This window comes from Zasmidium cellare (assembly GCF_010093935.1).
Source record: "Zasmidium cellare ATCC 36951 unplaced genomic scaffold M409scaffold_1, whole genome shotgun sequence".
Classification (NCBI taxonomy): domain Eukaryota; kingdom Fungi; phylum Ascomycota; class Dothideomycetes; order Mycosphaerellales; family Mycosphaerellaceae; genus Zasmidium; species Zasmidium cellare.
The window spans coordinates 1,399,591-1,422,218 of NW_022986945.1; the positions used below are offsets into that span (position 1 = coordinate 1,399,591).

A 22,628-nucleotide genomic window follows, 5' to 3' on the forward strand; every position below is an offset into this window, starting at 1 on the left:
CTCGTCTTCCCAACAGCCGGTTCGTGGCAAATGGATACCGCGTCGCAGTAAGCGAGACAGAGAGACACGATACAAGCCATTGGGAGTAGGAAAGGGTCCCAGGCGACTTATATCCGCTGCCCATGTTCGGCCACCAGGCTCCGAACATGGCGCCGTTTTCGGCACGTCTGACCACTCCGGATTTTACGAAGGGAGGGCCGGCTTTGCGTCTCCGCACGTGGCGAGTTGACTTCACGTTTAAAAAAGGGCATTGAGGACGTCGAGTTTTCTTTTTAATTGAGAGTGTTTGAGAGTGAGTTTGTGGTTTTTAACAGATTCGTTCGATTCTTTCTTATGTGTTCTGTCGTCTATTTCTATTCTTTACCGCTTCTGCGGGAGGAGGGTACTTCCTGACCTTCGTTTTGACATGTATGCTATGCTTCGATTGTCATCGATCGTTTAGAATGCGTCCTTCTTTCGTCGTGGATCTTGGACTGGAAGCCCAGTGGGGACGTGAATGCCCCAACATTTTGCAAGGATACAAAAGAGATTAGGAAGAGCAACGCCCGCCAGGATGCGACCATCGTACACACCAAGTTCGCCGCATCCCAGGAGCCATTTTCCGTTCATGAAGGACCTGATATCGCCTGTGCTCCTTTGCCATTGGTATCGTTATTCGTCAGTCATCAATGCCAGGATGGTGGATTATACAAGGATGGAATGAGAAGTTGGTATATCGGGACGTCCCAATGCTCAAGAGTGGTTCATTCGAAATCTGGTCCTGGACCGCAACAAAATGCTGGTGATCCCGTCGATGTGATTCGGGTCTGCATCCTCGATGGTTATCGTCAAAGTCGATGAGGACCTGGAGAAAGAATTTGAGGTTGGGTCGCCGGAAATGCTCATCAGATCTTGTCCATCCATGCAGCTGACTTGAGCGAGCATTTCGGATGTGAACTCTTCGTCGGTCATATTGGGTGCGATATCGTGGCCCAATGCCATCGGGTCCATCATCGTGTTCATGTCGTTTGGTGTATAGATCTCACTGCTGCTGCTGCCTCGAGAGCTAGACCCAAAGCGGCCCCCGATGGACTGATCCATCATGCCCATGTTCTGAGTCCAGGCAGGTGTGGGCGGAGAGGAAGAAGACGATGACGTACGATAGTCGGCGGTGAGGTATGGCGGTACGCACGACATCATGTCCGGCATGCTGTGATTGTAAGGAACAGCCGGCACGTTGTGGTGAGAGGAGGGGGATTGATGGTAATTTATATGCTGGGCGCTAGCGCCAAGACCTGTGGTGGACGTACGGTCGACCTCAAAGTCCGAAGCATCATCATCGTCATCTTCGTGATCGGGTGTCGGTGTGGGGAGGTAGCTAGGTCGCTGCTTTAACCGTCGAAGGATGATGGAGTATCGATTCTTGATGTCGGTCTTGCTTCGCCGAGGGAACTTTGCTTCGGATATACTGGTCCATGATTGACCTTGAAGATGTCAACACATGTCTCGCACGGGGCCAATCGTCTCGGGGATACGGGATCATTACCATACTGACGAACCGCTTCCAGGAGGAGTCGATCTTCCTCAGGTTTCCACTCGCTCCGGTCGAGGTGAGGGTCCAGACTATGTTGCCATCGCTTTGCACATTCTGGACGAGGGTTAGCTTGAGGTGGTCTGCTACCCAACACAACACACGTACGGTCGGCACTTCGAGACTCCACCACCTGGGCCACCAGTGTCCACTTGCAACCGTGCCGATTTACACCTTGTTGTAGCCTGGAGTCCTCATCGGAGCTCCATGGGCCTTTCTTCAGCGTGGCACAGACCTTGCTCCACCGTTTACGGCAGTCTTTGTTGGTCCGATGTGGCATCTTGTCTGCTACCGCCATCCAGTCGTTGACGGTGCCCGTCTGCCGTACTACAAGGCAAAATTAGTGTCAGCACACATGGACATTTATTTCTCCACACCCTGTTGACGACACTGCGACTGCTGGTGTTTACCACTCACGTTGTTGTTCACACTCAGCCCGGAGACGAAGGTCCTCCGCAGGCGTCCACTTTCGCGGAGCCGCAGCTCCTGCAGGAGACGCCATCGCCCCCAGCCGATGTCGACCCAGGCTAAGACACGAAGATGGCCGAACTGAGACAACCTTGACGAGGACAATAACGACGGTAGCCAAGTAGGACCCAAGTCACTCACGATCGTGAGCGACGCTTGAGCAGACCGCTGGGCTCTGGAGATCGAGGAGCTGAAAGACGGGGGCGGACGGCCTATATTCCCAGCCTCGCTCCAATGCACAGCTCACATGAGCTGCCAAATGATGCATAGAATTAGGCCCACCAAGGACGACGATCAGAGTAATACCAACAACCTGAAAGCATTCCTACGCGGCTGTTGAGAGCCGCAGATTGCAGGAGAGCTACGGGTCCGGCATTGACGAGACATGATGTACTCGCGTGTTGACACGGAAGCAGCATAGCGTTGCGAGGCCCGGCGACACTCGAGATGTTCAGCACCGAGAAGAAGCACAAGCGTTCCATAAGCTCCATCATGCCATGTCCATGTTGTGCAACACGGGGAGCAGCCACGCCACGGAGCGATGCCATGAGAACCGACAAGATCGGCCGGCGACTTGGCGGTTGGGAGATAAAAGCTTTGGAGCCAGGAGCCACCCTGCAGGCCCTCATGCATCTCGCACTGGAGGAAGCATACACTCTCATACACTTTGCGGCGTGTTTTGCGCCGAAGGAGCACGCGTATTGAGAAAGTCGCGCTTGCTGACTTGGTGCTAGCGTGTCGATCTCCCTGTTGGCACTGGCGACATGTTCCCGAGGGATATGACAGACGGTCGTTCTCGTACGCCTTCCTTCGCCCGCTGGTCCCTTTTATTGCTCTCCTGTCTTCTCAGGATGTCCGTGGTCTTTTGAATATCGACCGCCTTGTCTCGATACTCTTCTTCTACGCCTCCCTATATCGATTCTCGACTCGGTCAGACTGCGGCGTCAGGCGGCTCTCCTGTGCTCCCCGAGTATGTAAGCTCGCTCCCAAGCACGCAACAGTGCGAAGGACTCAGCTCCATCGGCACGTTAGCTGCAGAAAGGGAGAAAGGGTCCACCCTGATGTCGCTCCATGGCTGAGTCCTGCAGGCTGGGGACCTGCGTGGTCCAGGATACAGCGGGCCACGACGCAGGTCTGCCTTGAAGTTTGTGGTACATGTGCGAGATGCAGATCTGAGTGAGGGGAATGACAAACAACCGACGCCGATCTCATGTGCATGTATCTACGCCACGTGTCGTCGGCCCCACACGATTCCACATTCTACACCCCCACGCCCACGTTCGGTCCACGCCTCAGACGACACCTCGCGTTGTTCTTGCTTCGGACAACACACTACTCGGAGGATTTCTTCACGCCAGACGCTATTTTGTCTCGGTACACAGAGTAGGCTACTCCTACACCACTCACTACTACGCAGCCCTCGTATACTATCCAACACCGAAATCGATGTCGCGATTCGGGAACCCATAGCGACTTGCGCGAAAACTCGCTTACGAGGGCTGATCGCCGTGGATATTAGTCGAAAAGCTTGTCAAGATCAGAGTCGATGAGCCATCCCGTTTGACGGGACAGTGTACGCAGTATCCGAGTGATTACTGAAAGAGGATGCCACCAAGGATCCTTTGACTTCCGTTTCCAGAGCGTTGAGCCCAGCCCAGCTAATGCCCAGACCGGCTTGTCACCTCGACCAACAACATGATTCACGAGGGTAGGCAATTCCGACGATGACAGCGTATCGCGATAGTCCAGCTGGCCTTGTGCCCGACGTGGACGCAAGGCCTCACAATTCAGATGAGTAACCGACAAGATTGATCGATGTACGGACTATCGACTTCGTCGTGGAATCCGAACACCTGTCCGGTAGTAAGGCACGTGTCTGAGTACGGACCCAAAACATTGATACTGCGCTAAGGATGACAGAAGCCTAAGGTCGTGTCACTCTGGAGAAGTGGACCAGTGGCGTACCACTACTGTGGGCGACCGAGCTTTCAACAGCAACAGCAAATCGTGAACAGAACAGGCCGTTGTACTCATTACCGAGTCCCTACCATGCACCTTTACTAATACACCCAAGAATCAAAGCCAACACCATCACCACCCCCTCAAGCAGCGAACCCATCAGCGGGCTTCCCACCAGGCTGCGGGATCATATTTCCCACATCCTCTCTTAACCACTTCAACCTCCTCCTCAACTCTGCCAGCGAATAATAATAAGCACTCTCTAATTGCCCCGGCTCGTTTCGTCCCTTTCCATTACTGCCATCATCAGGTTTGCTCAGCAGCTCCTCAAGCGGGAGGCCGAAATCCGATGACGACGCCGGTCGACAACTCATCTGCTGGCGGACGACGGCGTCGAATTTCTGTTCCATGGAGAACGCGAAGATTGTCAGGCCTTGCAGTTCGTCGTAGACGCTGGTAATGTGGCTGCTGTGGATGCGGCTGTCTGCTGCGGGATCCATGGAGAGGTTCAAGTCGCTGGAGGATGAGCTGCGGCGAGGGAGAAGGCTAGAGTCCATCGAGGAGGAAGTGGAGGAGGAAGTGGTAGAATCCTCGCGCTGTTTGAGCTTGGGCTCCTTTATCTCCGAGACAACGCTTGAAGACTTAGATGTCTTGACAGGCGTGAGTGCCTCAGGAGGCGAGAGAGTCCCCGGGAATGTGTTGGTTGGCTCCATTGGGAACATGAACGACTGGTTGAGGTCATAGTCCTGCATGCCGTATAGTCCGTGATCCACAGGGAACTGAACGGTCGGGTCTTCAGGATGCGGCGGCAGCGACCAGAGATAGGGGTTGTCCAGAGCAGCCTTGTCAAGGCTATCTCCAGGCATGGGCAAGTACGTCATCAGAGGGGACGCATCGGACTCGGTGCAATCCACGAGCGAAGTCGAGGGCGAAGAAGGACAATTGATCACAGAGCTGATACTCGTCGTCCTCTTCCTGTGTCGAGGCCCCCTTCGTCGACCCACTCGGCGCGAGGCGCTGTACACGCATTCGATGCCTCTCGCTAGGCATCGATTGCAGCCATCCTTATCCCCTGTGGCTTCGTGTCAGAGTAGTAGTCGAGAAATGTGAGTATTAGGAACATACTGCTACACCGCACCTTTGCCGCGGAGCAACTATCACAGACCTCCTTCAGCCGAGGCGTCTTCGCTATAGCGTCCGAGACATTGTGATATGGCGGAACGGCAGCGACATATCGGTCTTGATGAAGGACCTGAGCGTCAGGGTAGATTTGGCAGTCGGCAGGATTCATGATGTTTGCATTGAAATAACGACAACAAAGGATGCTTGGTATGTGTTTCTTGACTTGACCTGTCCATTTCTTGTCGAGCTCGGAAAGAGGTATTATCTATAGCTCTCAGAAACGCCCACCATCTTCACTGTCCTTCACGATCGATCGCCAAACAAGAACCAAAAAAGTGATGTGGGAAGCAGAAAATCAATACAGAAGGATGCCAAACTCAGGTCCCGCAAACAGCGCTGCATACAGTTCAATACCTTCTCAGCCTTCATCAGCCTCGCCCTTCCATTGTTATCCAACAGATGCTGCAAGATTCGTCCTCTCACGATGAGGCAGATGAAGATCGCAGGGGATGGTGCAGCACAGGAGGTCTTATAGATCGACGATTGCCGTGCAGCGTATAGGTGTTGGTATTGTGCAGGTCCCTCGTGTGGCGGCTCGGGTGGATTCAAGCCATGCAGCTGCTCACGCCCGCCACGTGCATGTCACACGGCTAGCTAATTACTATACCCTCGCGCTTGGGATGGGTTGCATGTGCTCAACAACCCTGAAACGGCGATGACGCTAAGCTTATCGCTGCAGTAGGGTAGAAAGTGTAAAATCGGACTTGAGTGTTAGAGAAGCATGCTTCCGATTGCACAAGTGATTGGGCTGGCCCTACTACTCGGGTCCCCTTCGATTGAGAGCCGCAGTTTCAGCGTTCATTCCCTTGAAGGCTTCCGACGAAATGTGACGTCGATTGTGGCTTGTTACGATCAGAGACGTATGTTGGTTTCTCTATAATGATGGCGAAGAGCTTTGGCATGGCTGGAACGACAAGCTTTCTCTTGCTTCTCGAACCCCCTAGGTTGACAACACTGTATGGCTCTCCTAAAGCTAGGTGACCTTCTAGGTCAAGGGGACAACTGGATCGCACTTCTCGGTCTGGCAACGATTCTGGCTGGAGTCTACCTCTTAACTTCATGGAATCGGTTGAAACACATTCCCGGTCCCGCGCTGGCTAAAGTGAGTGACTTGCCGCGACTGCTCTGGGTGTACTCGCGGCGAGCACACGAGATCCATGTCGACCTGCACCAGCAGCATGGCAAACTCGTTCGCTTTGGACCAAATATGGTCTCGGTTGGAGACGCAACAGAGGTCAAGAATCTGTACCGAATGAGCGGGCCCCTGATTAAGGTCAGTGCAGCGTGGTGAGAAAGGGGCAAGAGATTATCACTGACCATGTAAAATCGACAACAGTCCAACTTTTACCACGTCATCCTTCCAATGTCAAAGGGCAAAGTCCTGCCTGGTGTCTTCGCCACACAAGACGAAAATATGCATCGCATGCTGAAGAAGCCAATCGCCAGCACATATTCCATGACCAACCTGGTGTCCTTCGAGTCGTTCGTCGATTCAACGATCCACTGCTTCTTTGAGCAGCTGGACAAACGCTTCGTGGAAACGGGCGAGACTTGTGACTGGGGCACTTGGCTGCAATACTTTGCTTTCGATGTCGTCGGCGAGATCACTTTTTCGAAACGTCTTGGCTTCCTGGAGGCTGGCAAGGATGTTGACGGAATTATGGGTGACATCTGGCACTGGTTCGAGTACGTCGCAGTGGTATGTTGTTTGCACCGCAAGTATTCGTACCCTCCATCTTCTGACATCTTTGGCAGATCGGACAGATGCCTTGGCTGGATTGTATCTGGACCAAGAACAAGCTGGTGTCGATGCTGAAACCGGCGAAATACTCGCCCATGGTCGATTTTGCCATGGCCAGGCAAAAAGAGCGTCTGGAGAAGGATGAGGTCGCTGATGACGATGTCAACGACAAGGACTTCCTGTCTCGGTTCATTCAAGCAATGAAGAAAGACTCGTCCATCCCTCAATGGTGAGCGAGCACGAGCCTCCACCAACGTTTCCCACTTACTGATTTCGTGACAGGGCGCTTCCTGCTTGGACTTCCTCCAACATCCTCGCCGGCAGCGACACGACTGCTATATATCTGCGGACGTTGTTCAAGAACCTCCTGACCGAGCCAAGAACACTAGCTGCCCTGCGCAAGGAGCTAGACGAGGCACAATCCCGTGGCCAGTTGTCGATGCCAGTCACATGGAAAGAGAGTCGCGAGCTACCCTACCTAGATGCCTGCATCAAAGAAGCGGGCCGAGTCCATCCACCATTCGGCCTACCACTGGAGCGTATCGTGCCGGAAGGCGGTCTCAGCATCTCCGGCGAATTTATTCCTGCAGGGACCATTGTTGGAATGAACGGATGGGTAGTCCACCGAGACAGAGACGTCTTTGGCGACGATGCCGACCAATGGCGACCTGAGCGATGGCTCGAGGCCGAGGAGAGTACGAAAGCGAGGATGGACCAGGGACTCTTAACTGTGCGTGAGATCTTCACACCCCCACGCAGTTGTTGGTTGTGTGCTGACGTGCATGTGATTGCGCAGTTTGGAGGAGGACATCGTTCCTGTCTGGGTAAGAACATCTCGCTCCTGGAGCTGTACAAGTTGGTACCGACGATCCTGCGAACATACGAGGTAGGTCAGCCGGAGAAGCGCGGTCTCATGCACCTCCCTCAACGACATTTGGCTAACCACATGGATGTGTAGCTCGAGCTCATGGACGGCGATCAGCCTTGGAGGGTGGAGAATCGTTGGTTTGTCCCACAATTTGGCTTCGAGGTGAAGCTGAGAAAGCGGCAATAAATTGCCGAAACCCGATTCCACATCCGTGAAGACTGTGCTGATCCTCGGCTTGCGCACAAGTCGTCACGGTCGGCGTAGATTGTAGCAGAGGCGCTCCAAGTCATTCACTTGATGCACGGCCCCGCGCAGTCACATGGTAATGGCACTATCCCCTTTCCCTGTATGAGTAGATCGTTAGCTTTACCTGAGAATGGAATTGGATCGAATAGTCAGCCAGCCATAGTCGATTCCAAGTCGTCGTTTCCAGGATCGTTTGTCCAGGCACTTTGGATCTTTCCGAGATGGGTAGCACGTTTGTTGCGATGTCGCCGCGAAGATCGAGGTCTTGGAGGAGACCAGTATACAGCAGTTTCGAGCCAAGCTGTGGTCATGAAGATGGCCAAATCAAGCAACAACTTTGGCTAGGCAAGATTCGAGATGGAGGCTACAGTGAAGCCTGGATTTCCTGGAGCGATTTTCATCATGCCTAAGCGACACGCGATCATCGGTGTATCATTGCCATCGCACCTTGCGGAGACTGAGCGGTATATTGCAAGCCAACGTTGGACGAGGCTGTCGGGGGACACCGTCATTGTGGCCGTTTCTCTCCGGATCGACCCAATACCAAGCCAGTGTACCAAGACGCCACATTTCTTCTGCATATTTTCATACGACTCTGGCTTGGATCTTACTGATGTCATAATACATCGGAATAGTGTCTGGAGACAAGGCTGCAGGATGCAGGATGCTGGATCTCGGAAGCCTTTGCAGACCGGCCGGAAGTTGCCACGCGACACAACAATTTTCCGGTGTGCGGACCTGAGTACGTGCGACCTTAGCACGTTACGATCTGTACTTGAGGCCGCGACACCGCACGTCATAATGCCCTTGATCGCGTGGATGCCGCGTTGCTGAGAATCGGATTGTTCGCGCTGGAATCGAGTGTTGGCTCTGGGACTCGAAGAAGGGCATCAGGAGTCGGTGGTTGGCCAGGGAAATCGGACAGTTGGCACTGTATCGTCATCTGCGGACATGGGGATCCAAATGAGAACAAAACCTGATGACAGGAGGGCGAGAGAGGCGTCAGGATCGTTCGCTCAAGTTCCATCTCGTCGTTGCATCGTTTGCAGTCCACGACCCCCTGGCTTCCGCTTCAGATTACTGGCATCGATTCTCTGTATTGGGATTTTTGGCCTCCATCAGCCATCATGAGTCTGCAGACCCAGGACAACAGCTCGAAAGAAGATGACTTGTCTCAATCTTCCCTTTCCACGAGCGAAAACCAGAACACGGCCCAGCAGGCTGAGAAAGCAGAAGACTCAACTCCGCACGATGATGGACCTCCTGATGGCGGGCTCTGTGCCTGGCTGGTCGTTGCAGGAGCTTGGTGTTGTCTTGCCTGCTCATTCGGCTGGATTACATGTATCGGTGTCTTCCAGGACTACTACGTTACCCACCAATTGAGCAACTACTCTTCAAGCACCGTAGCCTGGATCCCAGCAACCGAGACGTTTCTCATGTTCGCGGGAGCTCCGATCTGCGGCAGAATATTCGACAGTTACGGCGCTCGGTGGCTCGTCATCGTGGGCTCCTTCTTCCAGGTCTTTGGAGTCATGATGATCTCCCTGTGCAAGGAGTATTATCAGTTTTTCTTGGCTCAGTCGATATGCAGTGCCATTGGCTCCAGCTGTCTTTTCTGGGGTTCCAATACTGCTGTTGGCACTTGGTTCCATAAACGCCGTGCCTATGCTCTCGGCATTGTATCCTCTGGGTCGTCGATTGGAGGCTTGGTTGGAACGTAAGTGACATGCCAGCAAATTCGATGTGGTAGTTCCGTCTGACGGCGTAATAGGGCCATGATTCCAAACCTCTTCAATAGCATCGGCTTTGGCTGGACGATGAGAATTGTCGGATTCATGATGTTGGGCCTGCTCATCGTAGCCATTGCAACGGTCAAATCGCGCCTTCACCACGTACCCAAGCGTTTCAGTCGTCCGAGCATCGCGAACCTGATGGCGTCGGATCTGGTTCAACCTCTTCGTGAGCCACCAGTGGTTCTACTAAGCTGCGCTGGCTTCTTCTTCTTCATGGGCGTCTTTCTGCCGTACAACTTCCTCATCTCAGAGTCCGTCTACTACGGGATGTCCCAAGAGCTGGCGAACTACACGCTCACCATCCTCAGCGCGACCAGCATATTTGGTCGGATCCTTCCTGGATGGATAGGAGATCGATTCGGCCGCTTCAACATTATGATCATCACCTCCTTACTCTCCACTATCCTGGTCCTGGCGCTCTGGATTCCGGCCAATTCAAATGCTCCTAACCTAGTCTTCGCAGCGCTGTACGGTTTCTCATCTGGCGCATTCGTCGCGCTGGTACCTGCCCTGATCGCGCAGGTCTGTACCGACATGAAGAAACTCGGGTGCTACATGGGGGCGGCTTATATCGTCATTTCGCCAGCGATTCTCATCGCGCAACCCGTTGGCGGTGTTCTGATCACAGCTGATGGTGGAGACTTCACCTGGCTACAGTTTTACTGTGGCGTCAGCATGTTCGTGGGTGTCTGCTTTTTCGTCCTCTCCCGAGGCGCACATGGAGGATTTGGATGGAGTCGGATCTGAGAGAGGCCGGCACTCAAAGTCGACTTGATGAGCGACGTAGTAGCTTCGTGGATCGGACCGGCCTTGATGACACATGGGATGTACAATATGCATATAGAGACCTCTTTTAGTAGATCAATGCACGGTGTGATGTACAGTCATCCCACGCTCTGCGTGTTCCGATATCTAGCCTTCGTTAGTCCGGGCATATCAACACGTGTGATGTTTCGCATTGCAAATCCGTGCACATGGCGAACCACAAGACACGTTCGTCAGGCCATAGTTCTAGTCCCTGCATTTGTTCGATCTGATGTGTGTTGTCCGGGCCGAGTTGCGGTCGTGATCCAGGACCCGAGTATGTTTCGGGATTCGCATTTCATATGGCGGGGTGCCCCTTTCCCTGCCTGTCCTATTGCAAGACCCTCCCGAGCTGTCTGGTCACCGTCAGTCCCGTGAGATGCACTGCTATTTTGGAGCTGCGGTAGCGATGGCCGTCGATGGCCGCTCAACCTTCACGCCTGAGAAGGGGGTAGTCCGGACTTCCAGTCTTTCGATCTCGGCGACGAGGATCAAGCCAACAATGGCGAAGGCCATCGTCGATAGTGTCGTCATTCGTCGCCGATGGAGGACACGACGATTAAACCTCGTTATCCTCCCATCCGTACCTTTCACGCTGGGTACACCAAGAACTGGTCTCATTCATCATCAATCAGCATATCATGGGATCCATAGAAGAGCCCAAGTCGTTTACTCGAGCCAAATTGTGGCTGCCTACCACTGGAGCTGCTCCGCCCGACTCCAGCAGTATCTTCACCCTCCCCGATCTGGTGGACTTCAACGCCCAGCACAACCCTGACCACGTCTTCTGTTACCAAGCACGCAAGCGTGACGATGGCTCTGTCCACCTCATTGAAATAACACACAAGAAACTGCGGGAACTTGTCCTGTGCTGCCAGTCATGGCTACGCTCTCGCACCGCGGAGCATATCTCAAAGAGCCGGCCGGTCGCTCTCTTCATGGAAAGTGACGTTGGGCTTTGGATCCATATGCTTGCTCTGCTTGGTCTCGGAGTTCCTGCGCTCCTCTTGTCTGCTCGTCTGAGTCCAAACGCCATCCGCCATCTGATGGAGAAGACGAATGCAGGCGCTGCCTTGTCATCCCCTCGCTTGCGTAGCACCGTCGACGAGGCCTTGGCACTTGGAGACAAGCAGGACGCAGAAAGCCTGCCCAAACTGTTCGAGCGCCAGTCGCTTGAGCAGATGATCGAGCAATTGCATGCTTCCAGTCCAAGCCCAGTCAAGGCTGCCAGCGTCACATACCCCGGTTTTTATCGAGGCACACAGGACCGCGAGGTCATCATCATGCACTCTTCTGGCACGACTGGACTGCCTAAGCCAATATACCAGCCCCATGAGTACCTCGTAGGCTTCGCCGCCGCTCACGGATTTGCGGAAGGCGAGACGCCGCCGTTCAATCTCTCAACGCTGCCTCTTTATCATGCAAGTCATCTTCGCCCTGAAAGTAGAGCTCTCGCTAACACATCACAGGGTTTCGGGCTCTGCGCGCCTGGGATTGCTATGAGCATTGGCATGACTTTGTGCTTGCCGGTCTCGAATGTAGCGTCTGGATCCTCTGTGATTGAGCTCCTGAGAACAACTGGCGCTTCATCTCTCATGACGGTCCCATCTACACTGGAAGACATCAGTCTGCTTCCAGACAATTCTGGGGCCAAGGCTCTTCAAAAGATGCGTTTTGTCGCTTTTGGTGGTGGTCCGCTCAAGATCTCAGTAGGAGAGAAGCTCGCATCGAACGGAGTGCCTTTGCTGAACCACTATGGAGCAACGGAGATTGGAGCAATCTGTCCTATTTTCGACCCGAGGAAAAGCGGCATCGGCTATGATTTCCACTTCTTCCGCATCAGGACCGATCACAACATCGTCATGGAGACCGTGCCTTCTGCGCCAGGGGAGCAAGCCCTTTACAAGTTGACAGCTCGGCCGTTCGGATGGGACTCCGTCTTTGAAGTCCAAGATAATTTGGTGGCAAGCCCCGAATACCCAAAGACCGACTTCAATTCCCTTGGGAGGAACGACGATCTCATAGTGCTGGCCACTGGCGAGAAAGTACTGCCGAATATCCTGGAGACAGCGGTATCCGAGTCTGAGCATTGCAAGGCGGCTATCGCTATCGGCCAGAGCCAGTTCCAGATTGGCCTGCTCGTCGAGCCCAAGGGCGAAGTGTACGAGTGGGACTTTGAGAGTTTCAGAGACGCTCTATGGCCAGTGGTGGAGAGAGCCAACCAGCTGATGGATGCTCAAGGGCGTATCTCGAGCAAGAAGGCGATTGCAATTGTTCCTGCAGGGCAGACTCTACCTCGCACCGACAAGGGCTCCATTCAGCGAAAAGAAGTGTACCGGGTCTTTGATGAGCTCATCAACGAGACTTTCAGATCTCTCGAAGAGGACGACCTGGACGACGACAGCCTTCCACTGCTGGACACGGACAACCTCGAGAGCGAGATTAAGTCTATGATCCAAGAACGCCTGACATGGAAGGTGCCAGAGGATCAATGGACAGCAGAAGATGACTTGTTCGATCTTGGCATGGATTCGCTCCAAGCTATCCAGCTTCGCCGTCTTCTGACCAAGACGGCTCGCAAGAATGCGACAAAGCCAGAGGACGAATCGATTCCCAGAGAGTTTGTCTACTCACACCCGTCGGTCTCCAAACTCGCAGCTGCGGTTCGTGGGCAAGGCAATGCGGGCGACGTGGATTTGATCAACAAGTACGTGGGCGAGTACAAGCCGTCTAGAGGGTCTGGTGGATCGGTTGTGCTGCTCACTGGCAGCACTGGCAGCCTGGGATCCCACATCGTGGCTGATCTGGTCGAGGACCCTACCGTCAGCCAAGTCATCTGCTTGATTCGACCTAGAGAAGGCGACGAGACTCCTTTGGACAGGCAGTTCAGTGCTCTCAGCTCCAAGCACCTCGATATCTCAGGGGAGAATCTATCAAAGATCCGAGCATACGCAACCAATACGTCGTCATACCATTTGGGTCTTCAAGAAGATGATTACGCTTTCATCCGTGACTCGGTAACGCACATCATTCACAACGCCTGGCCGATGGACTTCAATCGACAGCTTCCTTCTTTCGAGAGTCAATTCATGGCGCTGGACAACCTCATCTGGTTATCTCGTTCAGCATTCTCTCGACGACCTTCGACGCGACAGACATTCGTCTTCATCTCTTCGATCGCAACAGTGGGCAATTATCCTGACCTGTCTGGTGAGCAGATCGTTCGCGAAATTCCAATGGAGAACAACGACGCTGTCGACGATTTTGGGTATGCGCGTGCCAAACTGGTGTGCGAGCGCATTGTGGAGGACCTCGCCGCCAATGCGAGCAACGAGGTGGATGCCAAGTATGTCCGTGTAGGACAGATGACTGGAGCACAAACGAGTGGACTGTGGAATACAACCGAGCACTTCCCATCCTTGGCCAAATCGTCTAAGTTCGTGGGGGCCTTGCCACAGCTCAAGGGGGTAAGTGACCGCTCATTGGAAGTATCCAGCAGACGAGGACCTTGCTAACATCAGCTTCAGACTCTCTCATGGCTCCCCGTCGACCTTGCCGCCGCTACTGTGACGGACATCACCTTCTCCGGCCCTGGAGCATCTAACATCTTCCACGTCGAAAATCCCATCCGACAGTCTTGGCGGGATGTGCTCTCAACTCTGGCGCCGGCAATTGGTCTCGCCCCTGATGCACAAGTTCCGTACTCAGAGTGGCTGGACCGCATCAGGGCCGTCTCAGATGATCGCATGGGCGACAATCCGGCGAAAAAGCTTCTCGCTTTCTTCGAGGGTGACTTCGAGCACATGAGCGGCGGCGACGTCATCATGGACACCGCTGAAACTCGAAGGGTGAGCAAGACATTGCGGCAGACGGGGGGCGTGGATGAGAACTTGATCTCCAAATATGTCGACATGTGGAAGCATCTTGGGTTCTTGCAGTAATTTGGCTAATATCGTTCTTCCACTTCTGGCGCCTGATCGCTTCTTTGTATGTAGTCGAGCACGATAGAATTGTTGAATTTCCAAAACTTTAGACGAGTTTCGACGTCGCTTCTCTTTTGATTTGACCACATTGTTTCTACAGTCGTAAGTGCCAAGACCTTATCTCAGGTCCAATTTGCTTTGCGAGCTGAACATGAGCATTTCCGAGAGCAACCACTCGACGGCAACAGTCATGAATCTTGACTGGTTCCATAGCCCACGGGCGGATACTCCAAGAATTCTTCACATGCAAAGGCCGTGAAGACTCGGCTGCCCTTAGGTTTCTTCGATCTAGAGAAGAAATCGAGAACGATTTCGACGCACGGCTGGCTGGCCACGCCATCCGCGATTGTTGGCTCACCAACGTACACCACGGCATGTGTTGAAACAAAGCCTGATCGAATCGCGGTCGTGATCTTTCGATTGATGCCCGTATCGCGCTGAGGAAATAGCAGCGGTCAGACCAAGGGGCCATACTCGGGTCTACCACGCTGTTCGACACCGAGTATTCGAGGAAGATTTTATGTGATCCTAGGCACCCATCGCGATGGCTCGTCATTCATACCGTCGAGATCTTGAAATTGTTCTTGGATCGTGATGTTGTAGAGGCGTCGTTCTCGATGCGTGGCTGAGAGTGGGTTCCCTTTCGGATTTGTATTGTTTGCATGGGCATGGCAGCGGAAGCCGAGCGACGGAGGTCGTTGTGGTGAATGATCCGGATCTCACAACTTCACCACCGTGTATGACATGACGTCGCTAGATCCTGGGTTGTGGTGTCCGTTAAATGGTGGTGGTCGCCCGCGAGATGGTGCTGTTATGCCTCATCCGCATTGAGCGGGTCGAACTTCATACTCACAGACACACCAAGACATCTCGAGCCAACCCAAACTCTTCCTTCCTCTACAATTGCATCTGTTGTTGAGTGTGTCCAACAATTTTCAGAGCAGCCAAACACGAAGTCATCATCATGTCCAACCCATCTCTCATCGTCTTCGGCTCACAGACGACCTGGCCGACCGAAGACCAGTCCGCCCTCGTCCGAAAATGTTTGCTCCTTGAGAAGAGCCTGTTTCCCTTAGTCCAGGCAATCCGCGACCTCCCATCACTGTGGAAGGCACTCGAAGAAACCGACCCCACCCTCAAGAATGTGCCCGGCCCCCAGGCAGCGGCGGCGTTCAAGACATGGCTCGATCAGGGCATTCTGTCACGACCATCAGAATCAACATCGCTCCCCAACGCATTTGCGACACCTTTGACAGTCATTGTACACATCTGCTTGTACTGTCAATACTTGCAAGACAACGACGACGTATCCCACGAGGGACTGCAGGAGAGCCTGAAGCAGGGCGGCGTTCAGGGGTTCTGCACGGGTCTTCTCTCGGCCATTGTCGTCGCTAGCGCCAAGTCCCGGGAAGACATTGGCAAGCTGGCAGCGACCGCACTCAGTCTTGCCTTCTGCATCGGCTGCTATGTTGACGCAGACGGCCAAGAAGACGAAACCAACAGTGGCTACTCGTGCCTGGTCGCCCGATGGAGATCTACTGGCGAGAGGGACGCCTGCGAAAAGATTGTCGAATCATTCCCTCAGGCGTACACGTCGGTCATCTACGACCACAACAATGTCACAGTCACCATTCCTCAATCCAAGGAGGCGGAGTTACTTTCGAAGTTGAGCGAGGGCGGCATCATGTCGCGGAAAATTGAGCTGCAGGGCCGTTTCCACTCCCATGCTCTGATCAAGAAGGCCGAGAAGCTTCGTGCCCTTGTCAAAAGAGACTCTCAACTGCAGCTTCCCAACGCCGATGCTCTCATTCTTCCAGTCCGCACGAACTGTGACGGCAGGATCATCTACGAAGGAAGCACATCATTGATTGCCATTCGGTCTCTGCTGCTGGAACTGGCCGACTGGCATCAGACCATCACAGCCGCGTCTGCGAGCCTTTCGGATGATGAGCCCAAGCACATCTTGTCCATTGGATTGTCGGAGGCAGTCCCAACATCAGTCTCCCGACAGCCTGATATCACGGTGTCTCGTCTCGACGCCGCGGGTTCAGCGGAGAAGACTTCGTACTGTCGCCCTACAGAAGGGATAAGTGCTGATGCGATTGCCATCGTCGGTATGTCAGCCAAGTACGCGGGCGCGGACTCGATTCATGACTTCTGGGATGTGGTCAAGGAGGGCCGCTCGATGGTCGAAACGCTGCCCAACTCACGATGGCCAAGAACGGGCCTGCGTCGAACAGCCGATGGGGCATCGTGGTGGGGAAACTTTGTGCATGATGTTGACATGTTCGACCACAAGTTCTTCAAGAAGTCTTCCCGCGAAGCTGCTGCAATGGATCCGCAACAAAGGCTGCTGCTTCAGGCCGCCTACCAGGCCGTCGAGGGAACAGGATATTTTGGAGCGCCGGTGCAGATTGAGGATGTCGGTTGCTATGTCGGTGTTGCAACGCAGGACTACCACGACAGCATCGCTGCACATAAGCCATCTGCCTTCTCAGCCCTGGGTGAGCTGCGAGCGTTCCTCAGTGGAAGGCTGAGCTACCACTTCGGCTGGACCGGTCCCAGCATGACATTCGACACGGCATGCAGTGCGTCCATGATCGCGATCGATGCCGCCTGCAAGGCCATTCAAGACGGACATGTCACCGCGGCATTGGCTGGAGGCGTCAATGTCTTCAGCAGCCCGTATTTGTGGGAGAATCTCCGCGCTGCGAACTTCTTGAGCCCAACAGGAGCAACCAAGCCGTTCGATGCCAAGGCTGATGGCTACTGTCGTGGTGAAGGTGTCGGACTTATCTTCCTGAAGAAGCTCACGACAGCCATTGCCGACGGAGACCACGTTCTGTCTGTCATTGGCGGCACATCGGTAAACCAGTGCAAGAACGAGACATACATCACCGTTCCCCACGGCCCATCCCAGACCAACTTGTACAAGGGCCTTCTGGAGCAGACTCGTGTCAAGCCAGAAGAGATCAGCTTCGTTGAAGCACATGGTACTGGCACTCAGGCCGGCGACCCTGTCGAAATCTCCAGTATCCGCAATGTTCTTCAAGTGCCTCAACGACGCGAGACACTCCACGTCGGATCGGTCAAGGGCAACGTGGGCCATTGTGAGGCTGCTTCAGGTGTCGCCTCCGTCATGAAGGCTGTCATGATGATCCAGAACGGCATCATTCCTCCCCTCGCCAGCCATACGTCGCTGAACCCCAAGATCCCAGCGCTCGAGGCCTCGAAGATGGCAATCCCAATGTGCTGCATGCCCTGGAAGACGGGATTTAAAGCTGTTCTAGTCAACAACTACGGTGCTGCGGGGAGCAATGGTGCTGCCGTCATTTACCAGCCACCGAACACGGGCTCCTCGCTCAATACTGGCCACTCTTTGAACAAGGTGCCCTTCTTGATCTCCGCCTACTCGGAGAACAGTCTCAAGGCCTACTGCAATGTTCTTCGCAACTACGTCAGCAAGCTGGCATCAGCCGACAGCAGTCACAACCAGCTGGCCGATCTAGCCTTCAACATTGCGGATAAGCGCAAAGTGTTCACAGAGAACGCATTTGCAACGACTGCATCCACTCTGCCCGAGCTCGCCTCGACTTTGGCATCAGTCTCTGGTAACTGTGCAGCAAAGCCCAAGCCCGTCGTGCTCACTTTTGGCGGTCAGACCAAGAGCTTCGTCGGTCTGGACAAGAAACTATATCAGGACGTCCCGCTTTTCCGTCGCCACTTGGACGAGGCCAATAGCGTCATGCGTGAGCAAGGCCTTGATGGAATCTACCCTGCTCTTTTCCAGACGGAACCGGTCGAGGACGTTGTCACCCTTCATTGTCTGTTCTTTGCAGTGCAGTACGCCTCAGCCAAGACATGGATGGCCTCTGGGATAAACGTCGACGGAATCATTGGACACAGCTTCGGTCAGCTGACTGGGCTATGTGTGTCTGGCGTGCTCTCGATCCAAGATGCCGTCAAGGTGGTGGCAGGCCGCGCTGAACTCATGCAAAAACACTGGGGCCCAGAGCGTGGAAGCATGCTCTCGCTTATGGCAGATGGTGACACCACGACCAAGGTACTGAAGGCACTGGAAGGCGAAGGCCACCGTGCTGAAGTCGCCTGTTACAATGGTCCTACTAGCCATGTGCTTGTCGGATCCAAGTCTGCCATTGACGCGGCGGAGGAAATCCTGAAGACTCAGACCGAAAATCTAGGCAACGTTCGCTCGCGAAGGCTACAAGTCACCCATGGATTCCACTCTGAATTCACCGAGCCACTCCTACCAGGCCTGCTTGAGGTGGCCAAAGGCCTGACGTTCAATAAGCCAACGATCCCAATCGAGACGTGCTCCTCGGGCTCAGCGTGGGACATCGCCACCCCGGAACGCATCGTCGAGCACACTCGTACCGCCGTATACTTTGGCGAGGCAGTGCAGCGTCTAGGCGAGAGACTCGGTGCTTGCACTTGGCTTGAGGCTGGTGGTGATTCCGGTGTGACATCCATGGTGAAGGTAGTGTTTGGCAAAGAAAATGCGGGTGCACATACATTCCAACCCATTCAGATGACCGGCGAGGCTGCCATGGACGGTCTCGCTGACAGCACCGCAGCTTTGTGGAAAGTTGGCCACAAGTTCCGCTTCTGGGCGTTCGATCGACCGCAGCGACGCAAGTTTGCGAAGCTGTCGTTGCCTCCATACCAGTTTGAGAAGACGAGCCACTGGCTGAGCTGGGAAGAACCATCCGCAGCGGCTTCCGTCGCTCCAATCGTCCAGGGTGTCGACAAGTACGAACTGCTCAAGATGTCCGAGAAGGGCAACAACGAGTCCAACTTCGCCATCGATCCTCGAAGCGAGGAGTTCAAGGCATTCGTTCAAGGTCACGCTGTGCTTGACAGTCCATTATGCCCCGCTGACCTTTACCTGGAGATTGTGAACCGTGCGGCTCTGGAGCTGATACCGAGCAAGCAAGAGGTCCTGGTACCCAGTGTTGACGACTTGTCGATGGTTGCTCCACTCGGTACTGATCCCAAGAGGACAGTTAACTTGTCCATGTCCAAACTCGGATCTTCGCAGCGCGCGTGGCGCTTCCAGTTCACCAGCAAGGACTCGAACGGGAAGCAGACAACGCATGCATCAGGCGAGTTCCGTCTCACTCCTCCAGATGATCGCCACCTGAAGCACGAGATAACCCGGTACGAGAGACTGATTGATGTGAACCGCGCCAAGGGATTTCTGCAGGCCAAAGACTCCACCGGTCTTCAAGGGAACCTAGTATACAGGCTGTTCAGCAGGGTCGTCAACTACGCCGAAGAGTATCGCGGCATCAAGTCGGTATCATCCATGAGGGGAGAGACCGCTGCTGAAGTCTATCTGCCGGCGAATCCTCTCACTCATGACTGTCTTTTGGATCCAATCGCGGTAGACAACTATCTCCAGGTCGCCGGCATCAAGACCAACCTTCTCGAGGACTGCCCACCAAACCAAGTTTATATCTGCGGGCAGATTGGTCGTATCCAAGCCACAGAGGATTTCCGCTATCGCGACACCAAGGCTGATGTTCACTCGGTAGTTTATGCCCAGACCCGTGTCACAGGACCCAAAGATACTCTGAGCGACATTTTCGTGTTCAGTAACACTGGAAAGCTGCAGGTCATCATCTTTGGCGTTCAGTTTACCGGCATTCCGATTGCTTCGCTTTCGAGGGCTATAGGCGCAGTCAACGAGAGCAATCCAAATGCAAAGGCGAAGGACGCCCCGGCCGAGAAAACGGACAAGAAAGCACGCCCTCAGGTGCCGTCGACAGAAGATGTGTCGAAAGGCCTCGCAAAGAAGTCGAAGCCGAAGTCTGACAGCGGAAGCAGCGCGACTGGTAGTACCGCTAGCGAAGATGCCTTCCCTCAATTAGCAAAGGTCCTCAGCAGCATCACAGACGTACCGGCTGCTGAAATTCAAAGAGGCGCTTCTCTGGACGATTTGGGCATTGACTCGCTCATGACGGCTGAACTTATCAGCACCATCAAAGACCAGATGAACGTCGAGCTGTCCTCGGCAGAGCTGCTCGATGCATCTAATGCTGGCGCAATATCCCAACTGCTCACGCCAAGTGCGTCCGGGTCAAACACTACCGCTGGCAGTTCTGCAGACTCTGGGACCTCGACGCCATCTCCTTACGCTTCTGACGCATCCACGTCTATCACCGCGCCTTCAGAAGCGTCGGATGGCGATGCTGGCAAGGACAAGAAGGATGGGCTTTCCGACCTGGCCAAGCTGGTTGCAGAATACACCGAGACGAACGATGCATTGTTGCCGGAGACTGACCTCGAGGATCTTGGCCTTGATTCACTGCTCAGTGTGGAGATGGCACAGGCCATTAGCAAGCGATTTGGCACTGAAATAAGCAGCAAGGATTTCCTAGGTGGCTCCTTTGGAGATCTGTGCAAGTTGGTGATAAATGAGAAGTCTGGAGGGCAGCAGTAGGTAAAGTCGGCTCCCTCAAACCCTCGAATAGGACATGCTGACCAGAGTGTCGTAGGGAGACAGCGTCCTCCGAGGGTGCCGAACAGCCTGCACCGTGCCATGCTAAGGTCGAGCACCCCGTCGTCAGCGCTCCTGAGTTTCGGGACGCTGGTCCAACGGAGAGGCGCAAAGTTGGCGACCGTATGAAGACCATTTGTTTCAAAGAAGTGGACGGTGTTGAGCTTCTGGCTGATGTGTACTTGCCCGATCCCTCGGAAGTGACGGAGAGGAAGCGCCCAATAGGTGAGGATGGCTTCTGTGCATGAGCTCGAAATGACAGTCTAACGTGTCGCCATCAGCGCTCATGATTCATGGTGGCGGCCATACCATGCTCTCCCGCAAAGACATTAGGCCACGCCAGACCCAGCTGCTGCTCAAGAACGGATACCTTCCCGTCAGCATTGATTATCGTCTTTGCCCTGAGATCAACATCATCGATGGTCCTATGACTGATGTACTAGATGCGCTCCAGTGGGTACGTGAGGTCCTGCCCACGATGGATCTCGAAAGGCCAGACCTCCAACTTGATGCTTCCAAAGTCTTCGCGATCGGGTGGAGCACGGGAGGCACCTTGACACTGTCATTGGGGTTCACCAGTCGAAAACGAGGCGTAGAACCTCCAACAGCTTCCCTCGCTTTCTACTGCCCGAGCAATTACGAGGACAAGTTCTGGCAGGAGCCCAATTTCCCCGAGAACTCCAAAGACGCCTTTCCAAGCACGTACGATCTGCTTGAGGGAGTCCAGGAAAAGCCCATCACGGCCTACAACGTGCCACCATCGACAGGGTCTGCAGTGGGCGGATGGTGCAATATGGAAGATCCACGAAGCCGCATTGTGTTGCACATGAATTGCAAGGGTCAAGCATTGCCCATTCTCCTCGGAGGGCTTCCACCTAAGAGCAAAGCTGACAAGGCTGTTGGGGAATATCTCGATCTGCCGCAGCCGGATGTCGAGAAACTCGTCTCCATCTCACCGTGGAGTCAGATCATGCGCGGCAATTACACGACGCCGACGTACTTGATCCACAGTACGACAGACGACCTTGTGCCACTGGAGCAGATGGAGGCAACGCACGAGGCGCTGCGTAGCAAGGGCATTCCAACTGGCCTCAGCGTTGTCGAAGATGTGCCGCATTTGTTCGATCTGTACCGGGATAAGCCTGACAAGCGGTGTTGGAAGGCAGTCGTCGAGGGATATCGCTTCCTGCATCAGTATGCATGATTACTGTTCATCCTCGGAGGCATTGAATTTGGGGTCTTCAGATTGCGAGAAGGACACGAGCATAGCCTTCACAGTGTAGGGTTTGGGACGACATTCGGGACCGTAATCTGGGTATTTTGTGTTGGTGTTGAAGGCGCGTTTTGGGATGGGTATGAAGCGGCGGCGTTTGGGCCATCCTTTCGATAGACAGTACCATGTTTGAAGTTATCATCTGAGCAGAATGTATCAAGAAGATTTGTATGATGTAGTCTCGACAAATATGGACGAATTGATAGAAGTGTCGATTGATG

At 54.1% G+C, this 22,628-nt stretch overlaps 6 protein-coding genes across 6 annotated transcripts; 4 read left to right on the top strand and 2 right to left on the bottom strand.

Moving 5' to 3' along the window:
• Positions 1-732: 732 nt before the first annotated feature.
• M409DRAFT_16193 (uncharacterized protein) lies at positions 733-2,072 on the bottom strand (the record flags this gene model as incomplete). The annotated part of the gene is made up of 4 exons (XM_033803528.1): positions 733-1,463; positions 1,526-1,627; positions 1,679-1,897; positions 1,988-2,072. 4 exons carry the CDS (start codon positions 2,070-2,072, stop codon positions 733-735), a joined length of 1,137 nt encoding a protein of 378 aa, XP_033674814.1.
• A 2,068-nt stretch (positions 2,073-4,140) lies between these two features.
• M409DRAFT_16194 (uncharacterized protein) lies at positions 4,141-5,288 on the bottom strand (the record flags this gene model as incomplete). Its single annotated transcript, XM_033803529.1, has 2 exons — positions 4,141-5,069; positions 5,123-5,288. 2 exons carry the CDS (start codon positions 5,286-5,288, stop codon positions 4,141-4,143), a joined length of 1,095 nt encoding a protein of 364 aa, XP_033674815.1.
• Positions 5,289-6,137: 849 nt separating this feature from the next.
• M409DRAFT_16195 (uncharacterized protein) lies at positions 6,138-7,974 on the top strand (the record flags this gene model as incomplete). The annotated part of the gene is made up of 6 exons (XM_033803530.1): positions 6,138-6,452; positions 6,516-6,878; positions 6,935-7,149; positions 7,203-7,650; positions 7,717-7,806; positions 7,879-7,974. 6 exons carry the CDS (start codon positions 6,138-6,140, stop codon positions 7,972-7,974), a joined length of 1,527 nt encoding a protein of 508 aa, XP_033674816.1.
• Positions 7,975-9,161: 1,187 nt separating this feature from the next.
• Positions 9,162-10,574, top strand: M409DRAFT_16196 (uncharacterized protein; the record flags this gene model as incomplete). Its single annotated transcript, XM_033803531.1, has 2 exons — positions 9,162-9,751; positions 9,806-10,574. The coding sequence occupies 2 exons, from the start codon at positions 9,162-9,164 to the stop codon at positions 10,572-10,574; spliced, it is 1,359 nt and encodes a 452-aa protein (XP_033674817.1).
• Positions 10,575-11,272: 698 nt separating this feature from the next.
• Positions 11,273-14,572, top strand: M409DRAFT_16197 (uncharacterized protein; the record flags this gene model as incomplete). Its single annotated transcript, XM_033803532.1, has 2 exons — positions 11,273-14,098; positions 14,159-14,572. The coding sequence occupies 2 exons, from the start codon at positions 11,273-11,275 to the stop codon at positions 14,570-14,572; spliced, it is 3,240 nt and encodes a 1,079-aa protein (XP_033674818.1).
• Positions 14,573-15,578: 1,006 nt separating this feature from the next.
• On the top strand, positions 15,579-22,338 carry M409DRAFT_16198 (uncharacterized protein; the record flags this gene model as incomplete). Its single annotated transcript, XM_033803533.1, has 3 exons — positions 15,579-21,073; positions 21,133-21,359; positions 21,416-22,338. 3 exons carry the CDS (start codon positions 15,579-15,581, stop codon positions 22,336-22,338), a joined length of 6,645 nt encoding a protein of 2,214 aa, XP_033674819.1.
• Positions 22,339-22,628: the final 290 nt, after the last annotated feature.